The sequence below is a fragment of the Anomaloglossus baeobatrachus genome, chromosome 1 (assembly GCF_048569485.1).
Source record: "Anomaloglossus baeobatrachus isolate aAnoBae1 chromosome 1, aAnoBae1.hap1, whole genome shotgun sequence".
Taxonomy (NCBI): Eukaryota; Metazoa; Chordata; class Amphibia; order Anura; family Aromobatidae; genus Anomaloglossus; species Anomaloglossus baeobatrachus.
Genome location: NC_134353.1, coordinates 85,011,302 through 85,038,945, shown reverse-complemented (window position 1 = coordinate 85,038,945; position 27,644 = coordinate 85,011,302). Strand labels below are relative to the sequence as shown.

The 27,644-nt window shown below is 48.5% G+C and overlaps 1 protein-coding gene across 2 annotated transcripts in view; it reads left to right on the top strand.

Annotated features, from left to right (window-relative positions):
- BOD1L1 (biorientation of chromosomes in cell division 1 like 1) overlaps window positions 1–27,644 on the top strand; it is a 151,034-nt gene that overhangs the window by 72,675 nt on the left and 50,715 nt on the right. For both annotated transcript variants that reach the window (XM_075346893.1, XM_075346892.1), the window contains exons 10-11: window positions 595–8,695; window positions 27,636–27,644. The exon at window positions 27,636–27,644 is cut by the window's right edge and continues 35 nt beyond it. In XM_075346893.1, coding sequence (XP_075203008.1) covers window positions 595–8,695; window positions 27,636–27,644 — 8,110 coding nt within the window. The remainder of the gene's footprint in view (window positions 1–594; window positions 8,696–27,635) is intronic.

Below are 27,644 nucleotides of genomic sequence, written 5' to 3'. Positions count from 1 at the left end.
ATGACAAAGCAGGGGCTCGCAGCTGCTGCTTTCTGTGACGTGTAAAGTATTACTTTGCCTCTTTTATCATGGGAAGAAGTGTTTCTGCCTCGTCGCCAATCTCCTGAGATAATCAGGTTAGTGAGTTAAGTCACTAAATTGATTTATGATGAGCCCGGAGACAAGGCAGAAACACTCCTTCTGTGATAGAAGTCAGGGTAATATTTTACCTCACAGAAAGAAGCAGCTGTGGTCCCATGCTGTCTTGTGTGTATACTCTTTTGCTCCCTCTGCTTGCCAGCGCATGTTTTACATGGTCAGACACAGCCATTACACTGTATACAGCAGGGGCACATTTAATAGATTTTCTGCAAAGAAATAAATAATGTAGTAGTATTATTATTTATTATTATTATTATTATTATTATTATTATTATTATTATTATTATTATATATTTTTGTTTTAATTTTAATACATCCAATTATGAATGTATTGATTTTAAAATGTACTTTGTTCGTGGGAAAAACCCTTTAATCTTGCTGCATTACTGATTTATTACATGGAACAATGTATTTGTTTTATTAAAACTAAGCTTTTTCTTCTTAATTTACCAGTCACTGGACAGATTTTCCTTATCTACAAGGGAGCCAAAGTCTAATACTGCGAGGAGTGACTCCAACAAAGCATCAAGGAAATTGCTAGAATCCGCAGAGCATGGTAAAAGCGATTTCAGAGGAGAAAAGGAATTGAAGAAAAAAACCTCTTTAGAAAAGACACAAGACGTTGAAACCTCAGATACTCGGAAACATGTGGAGAGATTAGATTCTGCTTCAGAGGATTATCCGAGGTCTAAAAATGTTAGCAGGCCTGAAAAGCATTCAAAAAGGGATAGCAATGATGGAGATTCACAGAACACCAAAAACATGCCAAGGAAGGAGCTTAAGTCTTTTAAAGGTGAACGTGAAAGGACCTACTCAGAAGAGCGTTCAGCCTCAAAGCATAAACATAAGTCGGACAGCGTACATAGACAAGCAACCGATGATTCAGATTCTCAAAAACCTAAGAGGGCTTCAAAAGATGAAGAACAACTGGGTAAACCTAGTCAGAGTAAATCCAGCTCTGAAGAACGGACTGATCGTAAAAATAAGCTGAAATTCGAGGGAAAGTTGCCCTCATCCAGCAAAGATGAGAGATCTGATCATATGGGTAAAGTAGATGGCAGTAAAAGAGAGAGACATCAGTCCACCGAAAAGTCCAGACCTGAGAACCGGAATAAGCGAACTACTAGTGATTCCCGACAACATAGAGAGCTTAAGCGGTCACACAGTTCATCAGAGAAAAAACCCAAGCCTTCATCTGATGATAAAAATGAAGTGGACTCAGCCAACTCTGATAACTCGAGGCAAGAAGAAAATGTTAAAGATAGAAAGAGAATACTTAACTCTTCTGAAGAGAAAACTCAAGCCAAAGCTAAGTTTAAAAGCAGTAGTAAATCGCCTAAGCCAAGTGACCAAGAAGAAGCAAACCAAAAGAGTGAAAGAGAGAAGACCGTGGAAGGGTCAACGGAAAAGTATCGTAAATCCAAATCTGAAGATAAAGATGATGAGCGGAGGGAAAATGCAGCAGCTCAGAATTCCAGTAGTGTAGCCAAAGATGTCGTTCAGAGGTCCAAACATATCGATAAATCGAAGGAGAGAGCTCGGTTGGACAGCAAGGACCGTGACAGTCTCAAGTCAGATAAGAAATACACTGGTGAAGCCTCTAAATCGAAGCACGGTCATAAGGATGAGAGACGAAAGAGTGAAAGTGGCAAATTGGAGGAAAGAATCTCTAAGTATCCAGAGGACAAGAGAGTCCAAGACCGCACAAGCAGCTCCGATCGGAAGTCAAGTAAGAAATCGGTCTCTGAGCATAGAAGTGAAAGCTTTAAAGGTGGCAGTACCAAAAAGGGAATTAAATTAGAAAGCGACTCTCAAGGTCTTACCCTAGCCGGGGAGTCAAAAGATGTGGAACGACCTAGAGAGCACAAAAAGCCTGGAAGACTGAATGTAGAAAGCACAGAAAAGGCAAATATTGAATCTGCAGAACCAATAACCAATCTTGGTAACGCATACCCTCATTCATTTGCTGAAGCTACTACCTCAAAGAAATCTCTTACTCTAAAATCCAAGGCAAAACATGGAAGTGGTGATGCTAAGGATAGCGGAGCTGCCTTCAAGGATACTTCAGCTTCGGTACCAATTATAGCTGGCAATTTGGAGAAGAACTCGCATTCATCAGACTTCGGCGATCGTAATAAAGTGAGTACACAAAATGCTATTACTATCCAAAATGAGAGCAATACAGGAATTCTTCACAAGAAGTCAAGAAATTACGATTATGACGTTGGCGGAAGAACTCCCTTGCAACTCGGAGAGCTAGAAAATTCTATCCAGGGGCCTAGTGAATTTGTCTCAGAACCTAGTAATATTGATAATTCCAGTTCCTCTCCTGATGAAATATACTCTGAAATTACCGATTCCAATGATGGGGAGATTTCAACAAGTGACCTTGCTGAAGAAGATGGGAAATGCCCGAAAGAGGCTATCAAAAAGGAAAGTGGAACTATCCCAGTTCCGAATGATACGGTGGAGCATGATAATCTAGTCACTGGAAATAGTTTAGAACGAGAAGCTTCGGCTATGGACAGTGATGCATTCGAGATTGAACATTTTGAGAGCTCTAATTCCGCAGAAGACTCCTCGGCAGCTGTCGGTAGACGTGCTGGTTCTGTGAACGTGACTTGTACAGAAATAAATGTGGGAAGTAGCATTATGGAAGCTAGTCAGGGACAGGCCAGTAGCAATTTATCTGTGCGTTCTGAGATTGATGATTCGAGTGCAAAGGAAACTGAATGTGAAGACGCTGCCACTTCTTCCAGCTCTGTTATAGAGCCTACTAATGAATTAAGGCTTGTTGGTGATGATACCGCCACATCTTCCAATACCACATTAGATGTTACCGGTGATAAAAGCTGCATCAACATGGACACTGTAAACCTTGATACTAGCAGGGGATATACTTCTTCGGCCTCTGCAGATGGTAACTTTGTTGAAGATGATGGAGATTTTACGATGTTATCGGAAAATAGCTTTGAAGATGCCACTACTACTTCCAGTACTGATCGAAACTTGTTCCATGACAACACCGAAAGTTCAGAAACCTGTTCTCAAAGCACCAGCAATGATCTCCCACAGCAAGTGAGCATCATTACCTTTAAGCCCGCAACATCCAGTGCTAACAGAGAGTCTTCAGAAAGTACTCAGGAGAACGCAGCATCTTCATCCAACAATGCAGAATCCCTCAACGACACCCACCCAGCAACGTCGTCTGACACCACAGAGGGCACCGGAAATGACATTGCGAATATAGCAACATCTTCAGAAAGTTATTGCGTTCTCGCTGTTTCCGAAAATATAACTACTCAAGCTGCAACCTCTTCTATCACTGCAGCAGAAATTGACGGTAGTCTTGGGATATCGGAAAGGCACACGGCCACCTCTTCTAGTAGTGTGATCGACAGCAGTAGGGGATTGAACTTTGAGGCCTCCTTGGTCTCGTCTGAAATAGATAACGAACATGTTGCTGCCTCCTCCAGTAATTTAATGGATAATAGCATGACTGATGACTCTTTAGAACGAGAGAGTGACAACGCAGCAAGTTCTTCTAGCAGTCTTCCTACTAACTATATATTTGGTAATGCCGAGGAGAGCAAAAATACAGGAGCCACATCAAGCACGGAGCAAGATGGAGTGAATGACGCATGTGCAAACTTTATCTCCTCTGGAACTTCTAAACAATATCCAGGAAACTCCTCTGATCTCGCCATGGACAGTAGTACTGAAGTGTCCATTGGCCGCGACCTATACTCAAGAAGCACCTCAAGCTGTTCTAGCACTGGAGGAGGTCAAAGCAACAAATACATGAAAAAGAGTCAAAATAATACTGCATCCTCAAGCAGCAGAGACCCTTTGCCTCGAACACAGGCTTCCACTGAAGAGGCAGCATCCTCTTCAAGTTATTTTAGGCCAAGTATTACCAATCATCCAGCCACGATAACCTCCGATAATACTGAAGCTACTGCATCTTCAAGTATCGCTATAAACCTCAGTGTCAATCGCTTTGACAGATCATCTCCTGGAAATAGTACCGATACTACAGCAACTTCATCCAGCAACTCGACTAGAAATAGCGCCACGTTACATCTGTATACCAATACTCAACCCACCGCATCGTCAAGTGTTTCAATGGACAGCAGTACAGAAGAGGATTCTGCAATAATATGCGCTATAGATGTAGATAGAGGCACAGGCTCTGCAACGTCTTCTGAAGTTTTAGGTATGGAAGACTCAGTAAGAAATGAAGTTCCTGCATCTTCAAGCACAATGGCTGCAGATAGAACTGCAGAAAACGCAGAGAAGGCCAATGACCAGACGGCAACATCAAGCGATATGATGGATAGCAGCATAGAAGATGACAAAACTTGTGCTGGTATCTCCGATACTGCTTACTCCACTGCATCAACAACCATTATCAATGGTTCTAGCGCACTCCTAGATCGTGGTGTTAATAGTGAAGCTACAGCTGCCAGTTCTAGTAATGTCCTGGAATTTTCTTTTGATCAAGACAATAATGCAACGTCATCAGATTACATCATGGGTAGTAGTTCAGAAGAAGAGATACAGGCTTTAGGTCCTTGCAAAAATGATGAAGCTGCAAGTTCTTCAAGCTTCAGTGATGGCGTAGTGAAAGAAATCCAAGCCGAAGCATCCATCGACAGACCTGTTGATGACGCAACAACATCTTCCAGCACAGAAAGAGAAAACTGTCTTGGTGAAAGAGATGAAGCTGCAGGCACTGAAAGCAACAGCGGGACCGTAGACATGTCAGTAGAATCAAGCTTTGCAGATAACCACAGCAACATTATCAATTCTGGTACTTCAGAAGATGTCGCAGTTAGTCTGTCAGGGGTAGATGCAAATTATGATCCAGGATTTATTGAGGCAAACTCTGATGGCGAAAATGATGTAAGCTATGAAAAAGAGGATGCTGTGAGCAGTGCAAGCTCTGAAGAGCAAAAACATGTCTGCATTGTATCAAGGCAGCTTGGAGATAGAGAAACTGATGGAGTGGTAACCAGCGCCGGTACTGGAGCAATTGTGTCACCTGGGAATAGAGACAATTCAGAAGCTTATGGTCATGTTACCTGTGCGGACAAAATAGTCAGTTTTGATGCAGGCAATTTTACAGCTTACTGTCCTGTTGAAGAGGAGGCCGTTTCCCATACAAGTGATCTTGATGTAACTGAACATCAGGAGTCTGAGGCGTCTGCTGATAACAGGGACACTGACGATCCCGAGAGAGATGCTGCTGCTGAGGATGCACAGTTTGACGATATTGCTGTGGTAGTTGACCATGAAGAATGTAGACCTGTAGTGGAAGAAGGTGAAGGTACTGTTACAAGTACTGGTATTTCTGAAGAAATTGAGGGTATAAAGCAAGATAATAGTGCATGCTGTGCCACAGAAAGCACCGAGAGTAGCAATGTCATGAGTAGACCTGCAAGTATAGATTCCAGAGTTACTACAGAGGATGACGAAAGTGCCATTACAAGTACTGGGGCTAAAGAAGATGAAGAAGAAGGGGAAGGGTTTGTCACAAGTACTGGCACTGCAAGCGAAGATTCTTCATTCTCAATTAATGTAGATCGTAATTCAAGTCATTTGGTGCATACTGCAGAGGTCCCAATGAATGTCATGAACAGCGTGGTTCAGCAAGAGGCAGCGGCTCGGCTTGAGGAAGAGGCCATTTTGAAGAAACTGGTAGATGAAGAGACTGTAGCGGAGGAATGGGTTGAAGAGAGAGTGGCAGAGAAACTGTTTGAGGAAGTTGAGGAACAGCGGATTGAGGAAGCGGTGGCAGAACGGGTACAAGAGACAGAACAGTTTAAGGAAGAGCCCGTGGTAAATAAAGATGTTGAGGAAAACCAAGAACAGCAGGTTGAAGAAAAGGCAGTTATGGAAAAATGGGTTGAGGAAGTCCAGGATGAACACTCTTCAGAAGAGGCAATGAAGAAGAAAGAGGCAATATTGCATGAATGGGTCGAGGAAGAGTCAATGGAAGAGGAAGGGGCCAACGGAGTGGCAGTCGAGGGGGAAGAGGTGAAGGGAGGAGTGGCGGAGGAAGGGGTCAAGGGAGAGGTCGCGGAAAAGGCAGTGGAGGAGGGAGGAATAGAGGAACAAGCAGGGGAAGATGTAGGTATTGCGGAAGAAGCCGTATCAAATAGGGTAGAGGAAGAAGCAAGGGAAGAGATCATGGAAGAATCAGTGCTGGACGAGGGAGTTGAGGAAAAGACATTAGCCATGGAAGTGATTGAGAAAGAAGCATTGGAGGAAGAGACCTTGACGGAGGAAGAAGCTTCAGTGGAGGAAGGGGTCAAGGAAGAGGTATTAGCAGTGGAAGTGGTCGAGGAACAAGCATTAGTGGAGGAAGGGGTCAAGGAAGAGGGAATGCCTGAAGGAGTAGAGGAAGAGGCATTGACGAAGGAAGGGGTCCAGGAAGAGGCATTGTCTGAGGATGGGGTCCAGGAAGAGGCATTGTCGGAGGAAGGGGTCCAGGAAGAGGCATTGTCGGAGGAAGGGGTCCAGGAAGAGGCATTGTCGGAGGAAGGGGTCCAGGAAGAGGCATTGTCGGAGGAAGGGGTCCAGGAAGAGGCATTGTCGGAGGAAGGGGTCCAGGAAGAGGCATTGTCGGAGGAAGGGGTCCAGGAAGAGGCATTGTCGGAGGAAGGGGTCCAAGAAGAGGCATTGGTGGAGGAAGGGTTCCAGAAAGAGCCATTGGTGGAGGAAGGGTTCCAGAAAGAGCCATTGGTGGAGGAAGGGTTCCAGAAAGAGCCATTGGTGGAGGAAGGGTTCCAGAAAGAGCCATTGGTGGAGGAAGGGTTCCAGAAAGAGGCATTGGTGGAGGAAGGGGTCCAGAAAGAGGCATTGTCAGAGGAAGGGGTCCAGGAAGAGGCATTGCCTGAGGAAGGGGTCCAGAAATTGGCGTTGGAGGAGGAAGGCGTAGAAGAAGCGACATTGGAGGAAGGCATCGAGGAAGAGGCATTGGCAAAGGAAGGGGTTGAAGAGGAGGCATTGGTGGATGAAGGTGACGAGGTAGAGGCATTGACAGATGAAGGAGTCGAAGTAGAGGCATTGGCGGCTGAAGGGGTCAAGGCAGAGGCATTGGCGGCTGAAGGAGCCAAGGCAGAGGCATTGGCAGCTGAAGGGGTCGAGGCAGAGGCATTGGCGGCTGAAGGGGTCGAGGCAGAGGCATTGGCGGCTGAAGGGGTCGAGGCAGAGGCATTGGCGGCTGAAGGGGTCGAGGCAGAGGCATTGGCGGCTGAAGGGGTCGAGGCAGAGGCATTGGCGGCTGAAGGGGTCGAGGCAGAGGCATTGGCGGCTGAAGGGGTCGAGGCAGAGGCATTGGCGGCTGAAGGGGTCGAGGCAGAGGCATTGGCGGCTGAAGGGGTCGAGGCAGAGGCATTGGCGGCTGAAGGGTTCCTGGCAGAGGCATTGGCGGAGAAAGGGGTCGAGACAGAGGAAGGGGCCAAATCAGAGGCATTGGCAAAGGAAGGGTTCCAAGCAAAGTTATTTGTGGAGGAAGGGGTCAAGGCATTGGCGGAGGAAGGAGTGGAGGAGGCAATGATGGAAGTAAGGGTTGAGGAAAAGCTATTGGCTGAGGAAGAGGCGTTAGCGGAGGAAGTGGCCGAGGATGGGGTCGAGATAGAGGCATTGGTGGAGGAAGGCGTCAAAGAGGCAGTTGCCAAGGAAGTGTTTAAGGAAAAGCCAGTGGCAGATAAACGGGTTGAGAAAGAGACAATTTCACACAAACAGGTTGAAGAGTCAGTAGTGGAACTAAGTAATGTAGATACAGAGGTGGAGGAACAGATCAAGACAGTGGGGGTGAACAGAGTTGAGGAAGAGGCAGTGACAAAGGAAAGGGTTAAGGAAGTGTCAGTGCCACAAGAATGTCTGGATGAAGTCGAAAGGGCCCAAAGTGAAGTTAAAGAAGTTGGCGATGTAGTAGTTGAAAGTGTTGTAAGTGTCAGTATTGCACCAGAGATTTCATTGCATGGAAGTTCAGAAGATGAATGTCCTCCTTGCCCTTCAGTCCAGGCTGCTCTACTTGGGGATGGTGGTGCACCTTTATCCATTACAGTTGGAACTACAGAAATAGAGAAACTTGAAGACTTAAACAAGGACCGGTGCACCAGTGATGCTAGTACCTCTGTAGAGTCTCGAGCATCTCTTTCAGGGAGCCACATTGAGGCGAGCAGCACATATTTAGATGATAGGACAATTCAAGTAAAACATGTGTCTGATGAAGAAAATCTGGTTCACGTGAAGAAAAATGTAGAAGACCGCAAAGTGCACGATCTTTCTACGGAGCACAAAGAAGCTGCTCCCTTATCTGTATCCGACACAGGAAAAGCCTCACCCTCCAGTAAAGATGTCTTATCAGAAAGCAGCCAGGGGGCTATAACTGACCGTACTGTATCCGATGAGGCCAACAGCAAGCTAAAAATGCCTGAGGACACTCCCAAGAGAAATGAAGACATTAGTAATCAAACAGATAAAGAACAGAACACTACCTCAGCTGACGGCTCCAACAGCCAAATACCAATACTTAGCTCAGGTAGGTTTCCTTTATCTTAAACTGTACATTTTTTGTTGTTGGAAAAAATGTTACTGATGCAATCGTAATAGTCCAGTCATAGAAAACCCTTCAGGAGTAACAAAAGGACAATATAAGATGGGATAATAACTGTGACACCAAATCATGGCTGATGCAGGTTGGTGGAGCATGTGCTACGTGCACTCACGCTAACCCATCCTGCATTGGCCATGATCAAGGTCCAGGAAGGACCAGAACGTTGGCCACTTTTTTCCTGTATGGACATTTCAACAAATCACTGGTTTCTTGGCGTGCCATGGTTATTCTTCCATGTAGAGCTTGGGAGGACAGTCCCTAGCAATGAGCCAGAAGTGCCTAACCCTATTGTGGGGTATCAATAGATTAATCGATAGAAGAATGTTGAAGCGGTGGGGTGTGCCCATGATATCCCACCCAAGAAGCCCAGACCTGCACTATGGCCATCAATAGGGCTTCTCGTTCAGCATGTACCATGACCATCTCTCTTCAGTCTAAAGCGGGGTTCCCCAACCTGTGACTTGGGAGCCACACATGGCGCACGGGCCTGTGATATGTGGCTCGCGGCTGCCTACTAGCTTAATGCATTAGTACCAGGTCTAGAAAACAGCTATGAGGAGCAGGTCTCCAGATGGCGACTTTTGTGAGTGGCCCCACATAGAAGAGCAGATCTGAAATGGGTTTAGGGTAGGAATCCCTGTACCGTGGTGTGATTTCTGTGGAAACGTTTTGGCTGTCATAACAGTAATGGGGGCTCTGGGTGTCATTACTGTGAGGGTCGGGAGCTAAATGTGCTTCGCGACCCTCTCAGAGCTGAATGTGGCTCCTGACTCTTAGCTAAATGTGGCTATCAGGTCAGAAATAAATATCTAAATAAATCCAGTCCTGTTTTTAAAAGTCAAAAATATCAAGGAGATAAGGGCTGGTGCTGGGAATAGCAAAGAGAATTAAGTGAGATTTCTTTGTCGCTCCATTGGGAGACCCAGACAATTGGGTGTATAGCTTCTGCCTCCGGAGGCCACACAAAGTTATTACACTTTAAAAAGTGTAACCCCTCCCCTCTGCTATACACCCTCCCGTGCATCACGGGCCCCTCAGTTTTTTGCTTTGTGTTGAAGGAGGCACACATTCACTCAAGCTCCACATTTTAGTCAGCAGCAGCTGCTGACTTTATCGGATGGAAGAAAAGAGGGCCCCAGGGCCCCCGGCATGCTCCCTTCTCACCCCACTTTGGTCGGCGGTGCTGTTAAGGTTGAGGTACCCATTGCGGGTACAAAGGCTGGAGCCACATGCCGTTATCCTTCCCCATCCAGTACTGGCTCTGGGAGAAGTGGGATCCTAACCGGTCACCATGCACTGGGACCGGGCTCCCTCCGCAGCCCCTGTGGGAACCTGACGGACAGGAGACTGGATATCATCAGGGACAAGGCCCTGCTTCTCTGAGGTACTCTGTGTCCCCTTGGGGATGGCGCATAGAGCGCCTGTGTATCGGACGCTGCAGCAGCTGCTGGGTGTTTAATGTCGCCGGGACTACCGCGCCGACCGCGCTTGTTTGCCGGCCGCGCTTATAAATTGAGTCCCCGGCTTCTGAGGCCTAGTACCGCATATTCCCGCCCCCGGGCCTGCCAGTCAGGGGTAAGGGCGCGACGCTAGACTGAACGTCAGCGCTGAGGGCTGGAGCATACTTAGTATTCTCCTCCCCCCTCACTGAGCACCGTGGGGCACCAGATTCCCGCACTTTCTGAGGCACGCCCACGGCTCCCTCCTCCTCTCAGAACGCTGGCAGCCATTGTTATCAGCGCTGCTGCCGGAGGAGAACTTCAGATAAAGTTCCAATTCAACTCTGGGAAGCCCAGGCAGGGAATCTGGGGGACACACAACCGCTGATAACGGTCGGTAATCCGCACCTGTTACAGGTGCTGGCCCCCCTGGGTGCCGCAGTGTATATATATATATCCATATTGGGTATACATTTGCTCTGCTCGGCCGCAGTATTTGCTTGGCTATATACCCTCACTGTTTGCTATGAGGAGATAACAGCATGTCGTCTGCAAAAAGCAAGGGTGCCAAGGCACAAGCTTATTTTGCAACTTGTACCTCTTGTGCGGCTATGTTACCTGCAGGTTCCACCTACCCTCATTGTGTGCAATGCTCGGCCCCTGTGACACTCACTCAGCTGGAGCCTCAGGCACTGGTGGGACCCTCGGCTCAGGTAGAGCCACCGGCTGCCACTGTCCAGGTGGCAGGGACAGAGTTTGCAGTGTTGGCTGAGAAACTTTGAGTCCCTTTCACATTCCATGGCTCAGTCTATGGACAAATGGTCTGCTAAGATACTAGAAGCTTTGCAGTCCAGACCGGTAACACAGGCCCCGGGCACTGGTGAATCATTGACCCCAGGTCCCCCTCGGTTGGAGCAGCAAACTGCTCCTGAGGTGACACATAGGTCCCACGGTGAGGACTTCGACTCGGACCGCAGTCCCAGACCGTCTAAGCGGGCTCGCTGGGGACCTTCGTCCACTTCATCACGCTGCTCAGGGTCTCAGCATGAGGACTCTCTGGAGGATGAAGCGGAGATCGCAGCTCAGGGCTCTGATCCGGACGGTGCTCTCAATCTTGATACACCTGAAGGAGACGCCATTGTAAATGACCTTATAGCGTCCATTAACCAGGTGCTAGAACTTTCTCCTCCAACTCCACTGTTGATGAGTCAGCTTCACAACAGGAGAAACACCAGTTTAGGTTTCCCAAACGTGCAAGGAGTGCTTTTTTTCGATCACTCTAACTTCAGGGATGCTGTCCGGAAGCACAGAGCATATCCGGACAAGCGCTTTACTAAGCGCCTTAATGACACACGTTATCCCTTCCCACCTGACGTAGTTAAGGGTTGGGCTCAGTGTCCCAAAGTGGATCCTCCAGTCTCTAGGCTGGCGGCTAGATCCGTGGTATCAGTGGCTGATGGCTCATCGCTCACAGATGCCACTGACAGGCAAATAGAGCTCCTGATGAAATCCATCTATGAAGCCATAGGTGCGTCTTTTGCTCCAGCATTTGCAGCCGTGTGGGCGCTCCAAGCTATCTCAGCTTGTCTGTCTGAGATTAATGCGGTCACACGCACCGCTACTCCGCAGGTCGTGTCTTTGACTTCTCAGGCGTCGGCCTTTTCGTCCTACGCCATGAACGCCGTCCTCGACTCGGTGAGCCGTTCAGCGGAGCATCCGCCAATTCGGTGGCAGTCCGCAGGGCCATGTGGCTACGCGAATGGAAGGCAGACTCTGCTTCCAAGAAGTTCTTAACCGGTTTGCCATTTTCCGGCGACCGCTTGTTTGGCGAGCAATTGGACGAAATTATCAAGCAATCCAAGGGAAAGGACTCGTCCTTACCCCAGTCTAAACCAAACAGACCTCAGCAGCGAAAGATTCAATCGAGGTTTCAGTCCTTTCGACCCTCAGCCAGGTCCCATTCCTCCGACTCGTTTCTTCAGAACATCTCCGCCCCCCGAACGAGCCGATGCACTTTTTCAGGCGGTAAACACTCTGAAGGCAGAAGGAGTTGTGATCCCCGTTCCCCCTCAGGAACATGGTCACGGCTCCTACTCCAACTTGTTCGTGGTGCCTAAAGGACGGATCATTCCGTCCCGTTCTAGACCTCAAGCTGCTCAACAAGCATGTGAGCACCAGAAGGTTCCGGATGGAATCTCTCCGCTCGGTCATCGCCTCGATGTCACAAGGAGACTTCCTAGCATCAATCGACATCAAGGATGCTTATCTCCATGTGCTGATTGCTCCCGAGCATCAACGCTTTCTGCGTTTCGCCATCAAGGACGAACACTTCCAGTTCGTGGCACTGCCATTCGGCCTGGCGACAGCCTCATGGGTCTTCACCAAGGTCATGGCAGCAGTGGTGGCGGTCCTGCACTCTCAGGGCCACTTGGTGATCCCTTCCTTAGGCGATCTTCTAGTCAAGGCACCCTCCAGGGTGGCATGTCGACACAGCCTGACCGTTACTCTGGAGAATCTCCAGAGGTTCGGGTGGATCATCAATTTCCCTAAGTCAAATTTGACACCGACCCAATTGCTGACTTACCTCGGGATGGAGTTTCATACCCTTTCAGCGATAGTGAAGCTCCCGCTGGGCAAACAGCGTTCACTACAGACAGGGGTACATTCTCTTCTTCGGGGTCAGTCACACCCTTTGAGGCGCCTTATGCACTTCCTAGGGAAGATGGTTGCAGCAATGGAGGCAGTTCCTTTTGCGCAGTTTCATCTGCGTCCACTTCAATGGGACATCCTCCGCAAATGGGACAAAAAGTCGACGTCCCTAGACAGGAAAGTTTCGCTGTCACGGACAGCCAAAACCTCTCTTCAGTGGTGGCTTCTTCCCACTTCCTTGTCGAAAGGAAAATCCTTCTTACCCCCATCCTGGGCTGTGGTCACGACGGACGCGAGTCTGTCAGGGTGGGGAGCGGTCTTCCTCCACCACAGGACTCAGGGAACCTGGACTCCGACAGAGTCCTCCCTTCAGATCAACGTTCTGGAGATAAGGGCAGTGTATCTAGCCCTAAAGGCGTTCCAGCGGTGGCTGGAGGGCAGGCAGATCCGAATACAGTCGGACAACGCCACGGCGGTTGCGTACTTCAACCACCAGGGCGGCACACGCAGTCGTCAAGCCTTCCGAGAAGTTCAGCGGATTCTGCTGTGGGCGGAAGCCACAGCCTCCACCATCTCCGCAGTTCACATCCCGGGCGTAGAAAACTGGAAAGCAGATTTTCTCAGTCGCCAGGGCATGGACGCAGGGGAATGGTCTCTTCACCCGGACGTGTTTCTGGAGATCTGTTGCCGCTGGGGAACGCTGGACGTCGATCTAATGGCGTCTCGGCACAACAACAAAGTCCCGGCATTCAGGGCTCGGTCCAAGGATCACAGAGCTATGGCGGCAGACGCGTTAGTTCAGGACTGGTCGCAGTTTCGACTGCCTTATGTATTTCCCCCTCTGGCACTTCTGCCCAGAGTGTTACGCAAGATCAGGTCCGACTGCCGTCGCACCATCCTCGTCGCTCCTGACTGGCTGAGGAGATCATGGTACCCGGATCTGTGGCACCTCACGGTGGGTCAACCGTGGGCACTCCCAGACTGACCAGACTTGCTGTCTCAAGGGCCATTTTTCCATCTGAATTCTGCGGCCCTCAACCTGACTGTGTGGCCATTGAGTCCTGGCTCCTAGCGTCCTCAGGGTTATCTCAAGATGTCATTGCCACCATGAGGCAGGCCAGGAAACCAATGTCCGCCAAGACCTACCACAGGACTTGGAGGATCTTCTTATCCTGGTGCTCTGATCAGGGTTTTACTCCATGGCCGTTTGCCTTGCCCACTTTTCTTTTTTTCCTTCAATCCGGAATAGACAAGGGCTTGTCGCTCGGCTCTCTCAAGGGACAAGTATCGGCGCTTTTGGGGTTTTATTTTCAAAAGCGTCTAGCCAGGCTTCCGCAGGTCCGCACGTTCCTGCAGGGGGTTTGCCACATAGTTCCACCTTACAAGCGTCCGCTAGTACCCTGGGATCTTAACAGAGTACTGACTGCTCTCCAGAAGCCACCTTTCGAGCCGATGCGGGAGGTCTCTCTATCTCGCCTTTCGCAGAAGGTGGCCTTCCTACTGGCAGTCACATCACTTCGGAGAGTGTCTGAGCTAGCAGCGCTGTCATGCAAAGCCCCCTTCCTGGTGTTTCACCAGGATAAGGTGGTTCTGCGTCCGGTCCCGGAATTTCTCCCTAAGGTGGTATCCCCGTTTCATCTCAATCAGGATATCTCCTTACCTTCTTTTTGCCCTCATCCAGTTCACCAATGTGAAAAGGATTTGCACTTGTTAGATCTCGTGAGAGCACTCAGGCTCTACATTTCACGCACGGCGCCCCTGCGCCGTTCTGATGCGCTCTTTGTCCTTGTCGCTGGCCAGCGTAAGGGGTCGCAGGCTTCCAAGTCAACCTTGGCTAGGTGGATCAAGGAACCGATTCTTGAAGCCTACCGTTCGTCTGGGCTCCCGATTCCTTCAGGGCTAAAAGCCCATTCTACCAGAGCTGTAGGTGCGTCCTGGGCATTGCGGCACCAGGCTACGGCTCAACAGGTGTGTCAGGCGGCTACCTGGTCGAGTCTGCACACTTTTACAAAACACTATCAGGTGCATGCCTATGCTTCGGCAGACGCCAGCCTAGGTAGGCGAGTCCTTCAGGCGGCAATTGCCCACCTGTAAGAAGGGGCCGTTTTTCGGCTCTTTTTATCGAGGTATTCTTTTACCCACCCAGGGATTGCTTTTGGACATCCCAATTGTCTGGGTCTCCCAATGGAGCGACAAAGAAGAAGGGAATTTTGTTTACTTACCGTAAATTCCTTTTCTTCTAGCTCCTATTGGGAGACCCAGCTCCCGCCCCTGTTCCCTTCGGGCTGTTGTTCTTTTGTGTACACATGTTGTTCATGTTCAATTGTTCTTTGGTTCATGGTTCAGTTCTCCGAACATCCTTCGGATTGAATTTACCTTAGACCAATTTATAAGTTTCCTCCTTCCTGCTTTAGCACCAAAACTGAGGGGCCCGTGATGCACGGGAGGGTGTATAGCAGAGGGGAGGGGTTACACTTTTTAAAGTGTAATAACTTTGTGTGGCCTCCGGAGGCAGAAGCTATACACCCAATTGTCTGGGTCTCCCAATAGGAGCTAGAAGAAAAGGAATTTACGGTAAGTAAACAAAATTCCCTTCTTGCCAAGGATTTTTAACCATATTACAACCTGTAGTGGAGAAAATGAATGAGAATTCCCTTATCCGAAGCCTACAAGCTATAGCAATATGTCATCCTATATGGTGCGGACCACCTGGCAGCAGCCTAGTCCATTCACACCTGATCTAGGGCACTAAATAACCACCGATGATTTGCTTTTTGGAACCTCAGATGGGCACTGAGCGATTGGTAAGAGATTTCTCAATATGCATAGGCTGCCATTGTTCTTGGGGAGAGGGTAACACTTTGGGACTTTCAGAACAGACCAAATTGGTGGATTATGTTGTGCATGACAGAGGGTCAGCTTGGCCTACTGAACCACTTGAAAATATTTACTAAGGTTTGGGACCTCCAGTCCACTTTTTAATCAATGATACCCCAAAAGCTCAGTTGATATCTCAGCCCTTAAAAGATTTGTCCACATTTTTGGAATTGAGTTTCATTAAAAAAATGTTTGGATCGTTTGGCTCTTACCACGTCTTATAAATCAGCTGACCGACAGATTCTCAGTTACCTTATTATACAGCCATCAATAGATGGTGCAATTTTTTTTTTTTTCTGGAACCCAATTTCAAAAATGATTTAAATTCCGCAATCCATGAATTTCAGGAAAAAAAATCTCCCCAGACGTGTCAAATTCCCTTTCTTCATCGTTCCTTATGGGAGACCCAGACCATGGGTGTATAGCTTCTGCCTCCGGAGGACACACAAAGTACTACACTAAAAGTGTAGCTCCTCCCTCCGAGCATATACACCCCCTGGATGACAAATCCAACCAGTTCAATGCTTTGTGTTCAGGAGGTCACACACACACATGCATTCTCTGAATTTTGATTTCAAAGATTTGGAAGAAAAGCGGGTCCAATCTGGACTCCCGGCATGTCCCTTCTCACCCCACTGTGTCGGCGGTGCTGTTAAGGTTGATTTTACAAGGCTGGAGCCTTCACATGCCGCGCTCCTTCACCATCCCCTGAGGCTCTGGCTTGAAGTGGGAGCCATCACGGTTCTCACTGCTTTGCAGGAGACCGGTCTCTATCCGCAGCCCTTTCAGGATCCTGCCGGACGGAGCGCTCCCCCCCCCCCCCCCCCAGGGACCTGGCACCTGCGTCTCACAAGCTAAGTATTGAGACGTTTTTACCACAGAAAGTGGTCTTTCCAGGGGTCCCTTGTACTTAATTGGGGAGAGTGTGTTATATGACTGTGTTAACATTTCCGGCCGGTTCTCCAGTTTTCACTGGAGAACCGCGCCGATGGTGCCTGCACGCTGGCCGCATGTTTAAATCTAGGCCCCGGCTTCGCCTGAGGCCTAGTTTCGATTTTCACTGCCCCTGCATGTCAGTCATGCAGAGGGACAGTGCGGCTCCGCCCAGCGGCTGTTCAGCACAGGGAACGGACACTCCTCACTGAGGAAAGATTCCCTCCCCTGTATACCTCATTTGCCCTCCGGATCCCGCTCTCAGAGTAGGCCCCGCCCCCTCTCCTCGCTCCGGCGCCATTTTATCAGCGTTCTCAATGTCTGCATAACCACATTGTGACAAATGGGGGCCTGGGCTGGGGGATCTGGAGGGCACAGAGATGTCTCTATGTTAAACGGTCTGGCAAGCCACAACCTCCGGTTGTGCAGCTGCTCATATACTCTGTTTATATACCCTGCTGGGGGTCATTCTGGACAGAGCCCCCACTTCTGCAGCATGTCTCACATCAGAGCAGGGCTGCAAGGCTGTTCTTAATATGCACTGCATGTAGACTCGTACTGCCTGTACCGAGCACATAACCACATTGTGATGCTTGCTCTAACATAGTGGTCCCTCAGCCTGGAAGCTCCTCAGTGGTCCCTCCGGCCGCTCCGGCTCCGGTGGCTGAACCCCCGGTTTGGGTAGAATCCCTCTCTCCAGGGGACAGCTGTCCCGGACACTGCTGAGCATGCATCAGCCCCCTTCTCAGGGCGCTTCTGCTGCTCGCTCAGCAAAGCTCACAGAGGATTCTTCATCTGGTCTCAGACCCCATCCTCCTAAAATGGAGACGCAGGGTCCCCTTCCTTCCTCGTCCCGCGGCTCTGATTCACGAGCTGCCTCGCAGGACGAGGAGGATGCCTTTACTAGGGGCTCGGACGCTACTTCATGTACCCCATTGAGCTGTCCGAAGGTGACGCAGATGCTAATGATTTGATTGCATCCATTATATTTGTACTGGACCTCAATCCGCCTGTATCAGGGGAGCATCCCCCGCTGGCAGAAAGGCATCAGTATACCTTAAGAGAACAAGGAGTGTGTTCTTTAACCACTCCAGTTTTTCAGCCCACGGTGACCTAGCCCAGAGCCTGTCCTGACAGACGCTTCCCAAAGCGTGGTTCTGATGACTGTTTTCCCCTTCCACCAGAGGTGGTCAAGGAGTGGGCTCATTCACCAAGGGTGGACCCTCCGGTGTCTAGTCTTTCAGCCAGGACAGTTGTATCAGTGGCTGACGGCACCTCTCTAAGGATTCCACTGTCCGCCAGGTTGACCTTCTGTCCAAATCTATATATGAGGCGGCAGGGGCCTCGTTCTCCCCATCTTTTGCAGCATTGCGGGCTCTCAAAGCCATCTCTGCTTCGCTGGAGGAGATGCATTCCCTCACAGGGACTCTATGCCCAAAATGGTTGCCTTAACTTCCAGGCTTCAGTCTTTTCATCCTATGCCATGTCTGCCATGCTGGAGACTGTCACCGCACTGCGGTGGCCTCGGCTGCTTCCCTCGCTATCCGCAGGCTCTTGTGGCTTCGAGAGCGGAAGGCAGATGCTTCTTAAGAAGTACCTTGCTGGGCTCCCTTTTGCTGGGACCAGTCTATTCGGTGAACAACTGGATGAAATTATTAAGGAAGCTTTTGGCAGGAAGAGTACTTCCATGCCACAAACCCAGGAATCCTGTCCAGGGCAGGACCAGTCGAGGTTTCGTTCCTTTCGTTCCTCTAACTGGTCGTCCTCTAAGCCCTCAGCCTCGTCCACTAACTCAGCCAAGGTCCGTAAACCAACTGGCGCATGAAGCCGCGTCCTCAGAAGTCCGCAGGAGCTGCTGCCACCAAGGCAGCCTCCTCTTGATTATTTGGCCGCGCCAGCAACGTCCTTTGGTCGGTGGCATGCTCTCCCACTTGGGCGACGTGGGGTTTCAACACGTCTTCGATCAGTGGGTGTGGGATACCATCTCCCACGGCTACAGAATAGAATTCTATCCAGCCCACTAAACAGATTTTTTCTGTCCACTCCCCCCTGCTTCAAGGCCGCCGCCTTCTCGCAGGCCGTGGCATCCTTGCAGGCCAATGGAGTAATTGTACCGGTTCCCGCCCGGGAACGGTTCAGAGGTTTCTACTCAAATCTCTTCCTAGTCCCCAAAAAGGACGGTTCCTTCCGGCCCATCCTGGATCTCAAGCTTCTCAACAAGCATGTTCAGGTGCGGCATTTTCGCATGGAGTCTCTGCGATCAGTCATTGCCTCAATGACCCAAGGAGATTTCCTAGCATCCATCGACATCAGAGATGCCTATCTGCATGTGCCAGTTGCAGTTTCACACCAGCGTTGGCTACGTTTTGCAATCGGAGAGGAACATTTCCAATTCGTGGCTCTCCCCTTCGGGTTAGCCACGGCCCCTCGAGTATTCACCAAGGTCATGGCAGCAGTGGTTGCGGTTCTGCACCTCCAGGGGTTGGCAGTGATTCCTTACCTGGACGACCTTCTAGTCAAGGCTTCATCCAGTGCAGACTGTCAGCGGAGTGTCTCGCTGACTCTCGCCACTCTAGTCCAGTTCGGGTGGCTTGTCAATCTACCCAAGTCCACTCTGACTCCGACCCAGAGTCTCACGTACCTAGGGATGCAGTTCGAGACTTTGTCAGCACTCGTGAAGTTGCCCTTAAACAAACAGCTGTCACTCCAGCTGGCGGTGCGCTCTTTACTGAGGTCTCGCCGTCACTCCATCAGGCACCTAATGCAGGTGCTGGGTCAGATGGTGGCGTCAATGGAAGCGGTTCCCTTTGCCCAGTTCCATCTGCGTCCCCTGCAGCTGGACATTCTCCGCTGTTGGGACAAGCGGACTTACTCCTTGCACAGGTTGGTGGCTCTGTCGCCACAGACCAGGGGCTCCCTTCAGTGGTGGCTTCTCTCTCTGTCTCAGGGACGTTCCTTCCTGGCCCCGTCCTGGATGATCCTCACCACAGATGCCAGTCTAATTGGCTGGGGAGCAGTATATCTCCACCACAGAGCGCAGGGCACTTGGACTCAGTCCGAATCAGCCCTCTCGATCAATGTGCTGGAAATCAGAGCTGTGCTTCTAGCTCTCTTAGCCTTTCACCATCTGTTGGCGGGCAAGCACATTCGAGTCCAGTCAGACAACGCGACAGCGGTTGCCTACATCAATCACCAGGGCGGGACACGCAGCCGCCTGGCAATGTTGGAGGTACAACGCATCCTTCAGTGGACGGAGGACTCCAAGTCCACCATATCCGCAGTCCACATCCCAGGCGTGGAAAACTGGGAGGCAGATTCTCAGCCGTCAGACCGTGGACAGCGGCGAGTGGGCTCTGCATCCGGCAGTGTTTCGGACAATCTGCCGCAAGTGGGGCACTACGGAAGTGGATCTAATGGCATCCCGGCACAACAACAAGGTTCCGGTTTACGTGGCTCGCTCCCACGATCCTCAGGCCTTTGCAGAGGACACGCTGGTTCAGGATTGGTCCCAGTTTCGTCTGTCTTACGTGTTTCCCCCCTCTAGCTCTCTTGCCCAGAGTCCTGCGCAAGATCAGAATAGAGGGCCGTCGGGTCATCCTCATTGCTCCATACTGGCCCAGGCGAGCTTGGTATCCAGACCTGCTCCACCTGTCCGTAGAGGTGCCGTGGCATCTTCCGGACCGTCCAGACCTTCTCTCACAAGGTCCGTTTTTCCGCCAGAATTCTGCGGCTCTCAGATTGACGGCGTGGCTCTTGAGTCCTGGATCTTGACGACTTCTGGTATCCCTCCTGAAGTCATCTCCACTATGACTCGGGCTCGGAAGTCTTCCTCGGCCAAGATATATCACAGGACCTGGAGAATCTTCCTGTCCTGGTGTCGCTCTTCCGGCCATGCTTCTTGGCCTTTTTCCCTGCCGACCCTTCTGTCCTTTTTACAGTCCGGTCTGCAGCTAGGACTATCCCTCCCTTCCCTCAAGGGTCAGGTCTCGGCTCTGTCAGTATTGTTCCAGCGGCGTATCGCCCAACTGGCTCAGGTGCGCACCTTCATGCAGGGCGCATCTCACATCATTCCGCCTTACCGGCGTCCTTTGGATCCCTGGGACCTTAATCTGGTCTTCACGGCCTTGCAGAAACCCCCTTTTGAGCCACTTAGGGAGGTTTCTTTGTCTCGTCTTTCACAGAAAGTGGTCTTTCTAGTGGCCATAACTTCCCTCAGGAGAGTCTCTGATTTGGCTGCTCTCTCTTCGGAGTCACCTTTTTTGTTTTTTCATCAGGACAAGGTGGTTCTCCGTCCGACTCCGGACTTTCTTCCTAAGGTGGTATCTCCTTTCCACTTTAACCAGGACATTTCCCTGCCTTCCTTTTGTCCGGCTCCTGTTCATCGCTTTGAAAAAGCGTTGCATACTCTGGATCTGGTGCGGGCGCTCCGAATCTATGTGTCTCGCACCGCTGCTCTTAGGCGGTGCACCTCTCTTTTTGTGCCGACCTCAGGTCGGCGCAAGGGCCTCTCGGCTTCTAAGCCGACCCTAGCTCGTTGGATTAGGTCGGCCATTTCCGATGTCTATCAGTGTTCTCAGGTGCCTCCCCCGCTGGGGATCAAGGCACACTTGACCAGAGCTGTAGGTGCCTCTTGGGCTTTCCAGCACCAGGCTACTGCTCAGCAGGTCTGTCAGGCTGCCACTTGGTCTAGTCTGCATACCTTTTCGAAGCACTACCAAGTGCATGCTCATGCTTCGGCAGATGCGAGCTTGGGCAGACGCATCCTTCAGGCGGCTGTCGCCCATTTGTGAAGTTAGGTTTCGCCTACTTCTCAGTTTTCTGTTTATTCCCACCCATGGACTGCTTTGAGACGTCCCATGGTCTGGGTCTCCCATAAGGAACGATGAAGAAAAAGAGAATTTTGTTTACTTACCGTAAATTCTTTTTCTTATAGTTCCGTAATGGGAGACCCAGCACCCTCCCTGGTGCCTGTTGGCAGTTTTCTTGTTCCGTGTGTTTTCACCGGCTGTTGTTGTAGACAGAGGCTCCGGTTGTTCCGGTTTTTTGCTCTATCTCTACTTGTGGGTGGCTGTCCTCCTTCAGCTTTTGCACTAAACTGGCTATATTTGGTTATCCAGGGGGTGTATATGCTAGGAGGGAGGAGCTACACTTTTTAGTGTAGTACTTTGTGTGTCCTCCGGAGGCAGACGCTATACACCCATGGTCTGGGTCTCCCATTACGGAACTATAAGAAAAAGAATTTACGGTAAGTAAACAAAATTCTTTTTTTTTTTTTTTTTTTTGGTCGACAGCAAATCTATAAGTAATTGTGTGGCATCTGATATTGGTTTAATTACTTGGACAGATCATGCGCCGATCTCTTTGTCTGTTCAGGGTAGCTTTAATGTTCAAAATTCCCCTAGGTGGAGACTGAATACCAGCTTGCTTGCTTGCTTGTAGTCAGTGTTAACAGAATATTTCAAACTTAATAATAATGGGGAAATTTCTGACGAGACCCTGTGGGCTGCTCATAAAGCAGTAGTCAGAGGGCAGCTCATAAAAATAGCCTCCATCCAAAAAAGGAAAAAAGACGCAGATATTAAATATATATTAACCCGTATTCATCACCTTGAATCCCTCAATAAAGCCAAAGCATCCCCTAACTTGACTAAAGAAATTGTAACCCATAGATTCCAACTAAGATCCCTACTCCTGCAAAAATACGAACATAATCTTAAAAAAAAATAGATCGACATTTTATGCTATGGGGGATAGAGCGGGGTCCTTATTGGCAAGAAGGACGAAAAACGTGAGATCCAATCACTAGACATCCCATTGAAATAGCAGAAGCATTTGCGAAATACTATGAGGCCCTGTATAATCTAAAATATGATTCCAATACGTCACAGCCGACTCAAGTGGATATACAGGGTTTCCTAGACACCCTGGATCTTCCCCGGGTCTCAGATGAGCAATTAGAGGAACTTAATCTTCCCTTTACTACACATGAAATCCTAGGTGCCATCAAAATGACTAAGTCTAACTCTGCCCCGGGCCCCGATGGGCTGCCATACGAATATTACAAACAATTTACATCCACTCTGTCCCCTTTTATGTCAAAAACCTTCAATTTTTGGCAAAATAAAGGGTCAATTTCCCCAGACAACTTAGAAGCGATTATTATCACGCTACCCAAGCCAGGGAAACCTGCAGACACCCCGGGTAATTTTAGGCCCATTTCACTCCCAAATTGTGATGTTAAAATTTATGCCAAACTAGTGGCAGATAGACTTCATAAAGTGATCCCGACCTTAGTGGCTCCCGACCAAGTTGGGTTTGTGACAGGCAGGCAATCTAATGATGGCACCAGACGGATGCTTGACTTGATTGGACTGGTGGAGATATCGGGTGAACCCAGTGCATTCCTGTCTCTTGATGCTGAAAAAGCCTGTGACAGGGTGCACTGGGGATACCTGGAGAGAGTTCTAACAAAATTCGGGTTCTTGGGGAAAATCAAGTCATCCATTCTAGCCCTCTACTCTTACCCAAATGCGTCAGTGTTGGCATCGGGGTTTCTGTCATCTAAATTTCAAATAAGTAATGGCACCCGCCAGGGGTGTCCATTGTCTCCCGCTATTTTTGCTTTAGTGGTAGAACTTCTGGCGGAAGCTATACGGAAAAACATAGCCATTTCTGGTATAAGAGTTGGGGAATTTGAACATAAACTTGGTTTATACGCAGACGATGTGATAATTTCCTGTTCTAACATTGCAGTGTCGATTCCAGCAGTGGTGAACACATTATCAAACTTTTCTAAAGTGTCGTATTATAAGCTTAATGCGGCAAAGTCTTTGATACTGCCGTTTAATGTACCGGTGGAGGCTAGGAGTGCGCTGGAGGGGGCCTTTCAATTCAAATGGTGCGACAGGGGGATACCTTATTTGGGTATTAAGCTGACACCATCGCAGATGTTGATTAAAGAAAATTTGGAACCTCTGATCCAAAATTTAGAAAAGGAATTGGGAAGGTATGAAAAAATATCATTGTCCTGGATGGCCAGGATACAGTCCTTTTTAAAATGGTTTTCTTACCCAAAATATTGTATGTGCTCAGATGCCTTCCCATCAAAATTTCTCACAAAACCCTGATGAAACTTCAATCGTTGACTAACAAATTTGTCTGGGGTAATAAAAGGGCTAGGGTCGCAGGTAAAGTGTTATACCCCCCATATGACTTAGGGGGATTGGGCACCCCAAACATATCGGCATATTATAAAGCCTTACTAATTGAATCACTACAGGAATGGTGGCGTCCAGGTAATTCACATAGATGGGCTCAGATTGAAAATTTCCTGTCCCGCCAGGGCTCGGTCAGAAGAATGATGGAAGCAGAATATTGGAGCCGTTCACGGTTCTTCCCGTGTGTTCCCACCATGTCAGCCTCCCTGTAGGTCTGGCGAAATGACTTGATTCATAAGATTCAGATTCCTCTTTCAGAGATTTCCCTCAAGTCGTTGGAATCTCAAATCCCCTTTTTGAATCTGGCCAGGTGGGAGGGATCGGGCATTACAGTGCTGGCGGATCTATACTCTGATTTGAGTGTTAACCCCTTTAATGAAATAGTACGGGAACACCCCTCTTTAAAGGGCTGTTTATATCAACACATCCAAATTAGTCATTTTCTGGCCTCTAAATTTCCTCCAAAGTCGAATCCTCTGTTACCTACAACAAAGGCTTTGGTATTTAAAAAGATAATTAAATCCAAAGGTATCTCCTCGACATACAAATGGCTCAATAACCCCCCCGAAGAGCAAAAATCTCCTTATATGAATAAATGGGACGTGGAGTTGAGTGTCTCTACCTCTCCTTCAAACTGGCACTCGGCATCAGCAAATATCCAAAAATATTCCAAGTGTATAAATCATCTGGAGCAACTGAAAAAAGTACACCTGCGATGGTATCGGTCCCCAGCCAACTTAGCACAGTTCCTCCCAAATTATTCGCCACATTGTTGGAAGGGCTGCCTCCAAAGGGGTACTCTTGGTCACTGCTGGTGGGCTTGTCCCAAGGTTTTCTCGTTCTGGTTGGAGGTGTTTGGCCTGATGGGTGAGCTGACAGGCAATCGTATTAATCCGAATCCAGGTCTGGCAGTGCTAAACGTGGGTATAGAGGAGTTCTCTTGGGAATCCAGGGGTTTATTAGTTCACATTCTAGTAGCTGCCAGATAGTGCATAAGTTTGCACTGGAAATCCCCAAAGACGCCTACATTAGTTGAACTATATAACCGAATTAATCTCCAATGCCAATACGAGTTCTGTCTGGCTCACTCCATCCGCGCCAAAAACAAAATACTTCAGATTTGGGACATGTGGTTAAACTCTGTATATGCATCCCCTGTCAGGCATCTGTCTCCAGGGCAAACTGTTGATAATTAAAAATGGGTCAAATAGGGTCAAAGAGTGTTACGCAGGGAGTTCACCCATACCACATGTCAATATTCAAGGTGTTTAAATCTCTGTTGTTGTTACTGCTCGGGCTACCCCGAAACGCCATCCAATTCCCTCCCTCCCCCCTCCCCCTCCCTGGTTGCTTCCTTGCAACCATCCATGGTTCTCCCCCACCTCTCTCTCCCCTCCCTTTTCTTATCTTCCTTTCTTACTCTCTGGTTCTGGTTGTTTGGATCCCTCGTTTTGAGGATTAAAGAGTAAATTGGTAGGTTGACGCTATACGTATTGGGTATTGATTAACCTAAAAAAAAGTTGCAACTTGCATCAGACATGATTGGTGGTGGTGTGACAGGAAATGTGAATCATAATCAAAGGTGATACTACCACATGTTACAGCGTTGTTTTCTTTGTGTATTATTGCCAATGATACCTGAATTTCTCCTTTTTGTAATGTAACTTCCTACAATAAAAATTGATTGGATTAAAAAAAAAATATATAACTTTAAATTCACCAGACGACCCAAGCCTTTGAAAAGTTTCAGCATGTTCTCCACGATGGGCTTAAATTTTGGATCTTTGTTGTTACCTAGAAATTTCTTCACACCTTCTTTTAAAAGAATACCAAGTCCTTTTCTCAACAGCTTTCATCTTTTGTTTCAAACACATCGTCGTTCATGAGTTTCCATATATCCGCACACACAGAAATGCCTTCCTTCAGTTTTGCTTCTGACAGTCCCTGAAACTTGGTACATAGGTACTGAAGTGTTTCCTATTTCAGTAAAGCTTTCACAAACTGCATCAGTCCAACCTTAAGGCCAGAATCACACTTAATAGTGCCTCGCGTGTTTCTCGCGCGAGTCTCTCATGGTAGAACCCGGCGTGGCAGCACACTCCCCTGACAGGAGCGGGTCGGTTGCATGTATCTCTATGCAGCTCAGACGCTCCTGAATGCATACTATGCGGCCATGCCGGGTTCTACCATGAGAGACTCGCTCGAGAAACACGCGCGCCACTAGCAAGTGTGATTCTGGCCTAATGTGGAGTGGTGGCAGAAGAACTTTAATGGGATCAACTAAACTTTCCGCAACTATATTCTTGAGTTTGGGTCGCGAAGACGTTCTTGTTGGCCAAGCTTTTTGGCTCCAGTGATTAAATTGTATCCCGGCTGTTCCATTCACACAAAAAGCATGGGTACTTCATGTATCCTCCTTGCCGTCCAAGAAGTAAAGAGAAAACTTTAAGATCACATATTGACGATCCTTAATCCTTGTAAATAAGTTTGAGAATAAAGTGTAAATTCTCATAGCTTTCCTTCATGTGCAGAGAATGCTCTACAGGCACTGAAGCATGCTTACGGCCATTATGCAGTCGCAGCTTTCAGGTTTTTGGGGTTTTTTTGATACATCAATAAATAGTCTTCACTTGCTCACATTGTACTCAATGTAAAATGTTTCCATCGGCCCAGGAACATCACGAGCATTGTCTTGAGAAAAGTAGTGAAATAATTCCTTTTCTCTGCTGTACCGTGAAAAACAGCTACCAGGAGCGAGCTGGTTCTTTTCTTTTAGTCTAGAGCAGAGTTCCCCAACTCCAGTCCTCAAGGGCCACCAACAGTGCATGTTTTCAGGATTTCCTTAGCATTGCATGGGTGTTGGAATTATCACTTGTGCAGGTGATAATTTAATCACCTGTGCAATACTAAGGAGACCCTGAAAACATCCACTGTTGGTGGCCCTTGAGGACTGGAGTTGGGGACCCTGGTCTAGAGCCTAAAAGTTTGCAGAATATTTAGGATGGGTCATTGACTTGGACCTATCATTTAACTCGAGCTGTGAAAAAAGTTGCGTCTCGTTGGGACTAGAGTGAACGTCTTTGGCAGAATCCTGCTCGTCGTGTTCTAAATCTTCTGAATTAGATGTATCTCCAAGTTTCTCCGGAGGTGAAGGGACCGGTATTCCTGGATCGTGAAGCACTGGGCGAATCGCTGACACGAGGTCCTAGTATATCATTTCCTTCAAATTTGTAAGGTTGAGTTCCTCCATGTCGCAGGTACAAAAGTCGCAGTCATCACTATGATTTTGCGGTTCCTCCATATCGGCACGCTAAAACAAAAGTTCTTTCTTCCCTTTTAGACTACTGTAGTAGTTCTTCTACACAAAAAGAGCACACTACATGTGGAGCCCACCACTTGTCCTGATAACCTAGTTTTACACCAAAGTATAAATAATACACTTTTCTAACGAAGTTCCTTTGTTGTTTCTTCACTGCAAAACAACCGCAAATGTAGCAAACGTCAGGGGAATTAAGACACCCGTTTGTAGCCAAAATCATGCACGCAAAGGGGCCAAAGTATGGTGCAAGCAAAAGCCTATGGAGTCGGTGTTTTGTAGGGGGAAAAAAAACTACATGATGGAATTTTTTCAATATTTTGTACTGAGTTCAACAATCTAAAGTATAAAAATCACCTCTTAAGTTTCACATAATTTTACTCTTGGAGACCTGTGATTTTTTTTTTTCTCCCCCCACTCGTGTTTCTTGACAGAATCCATTG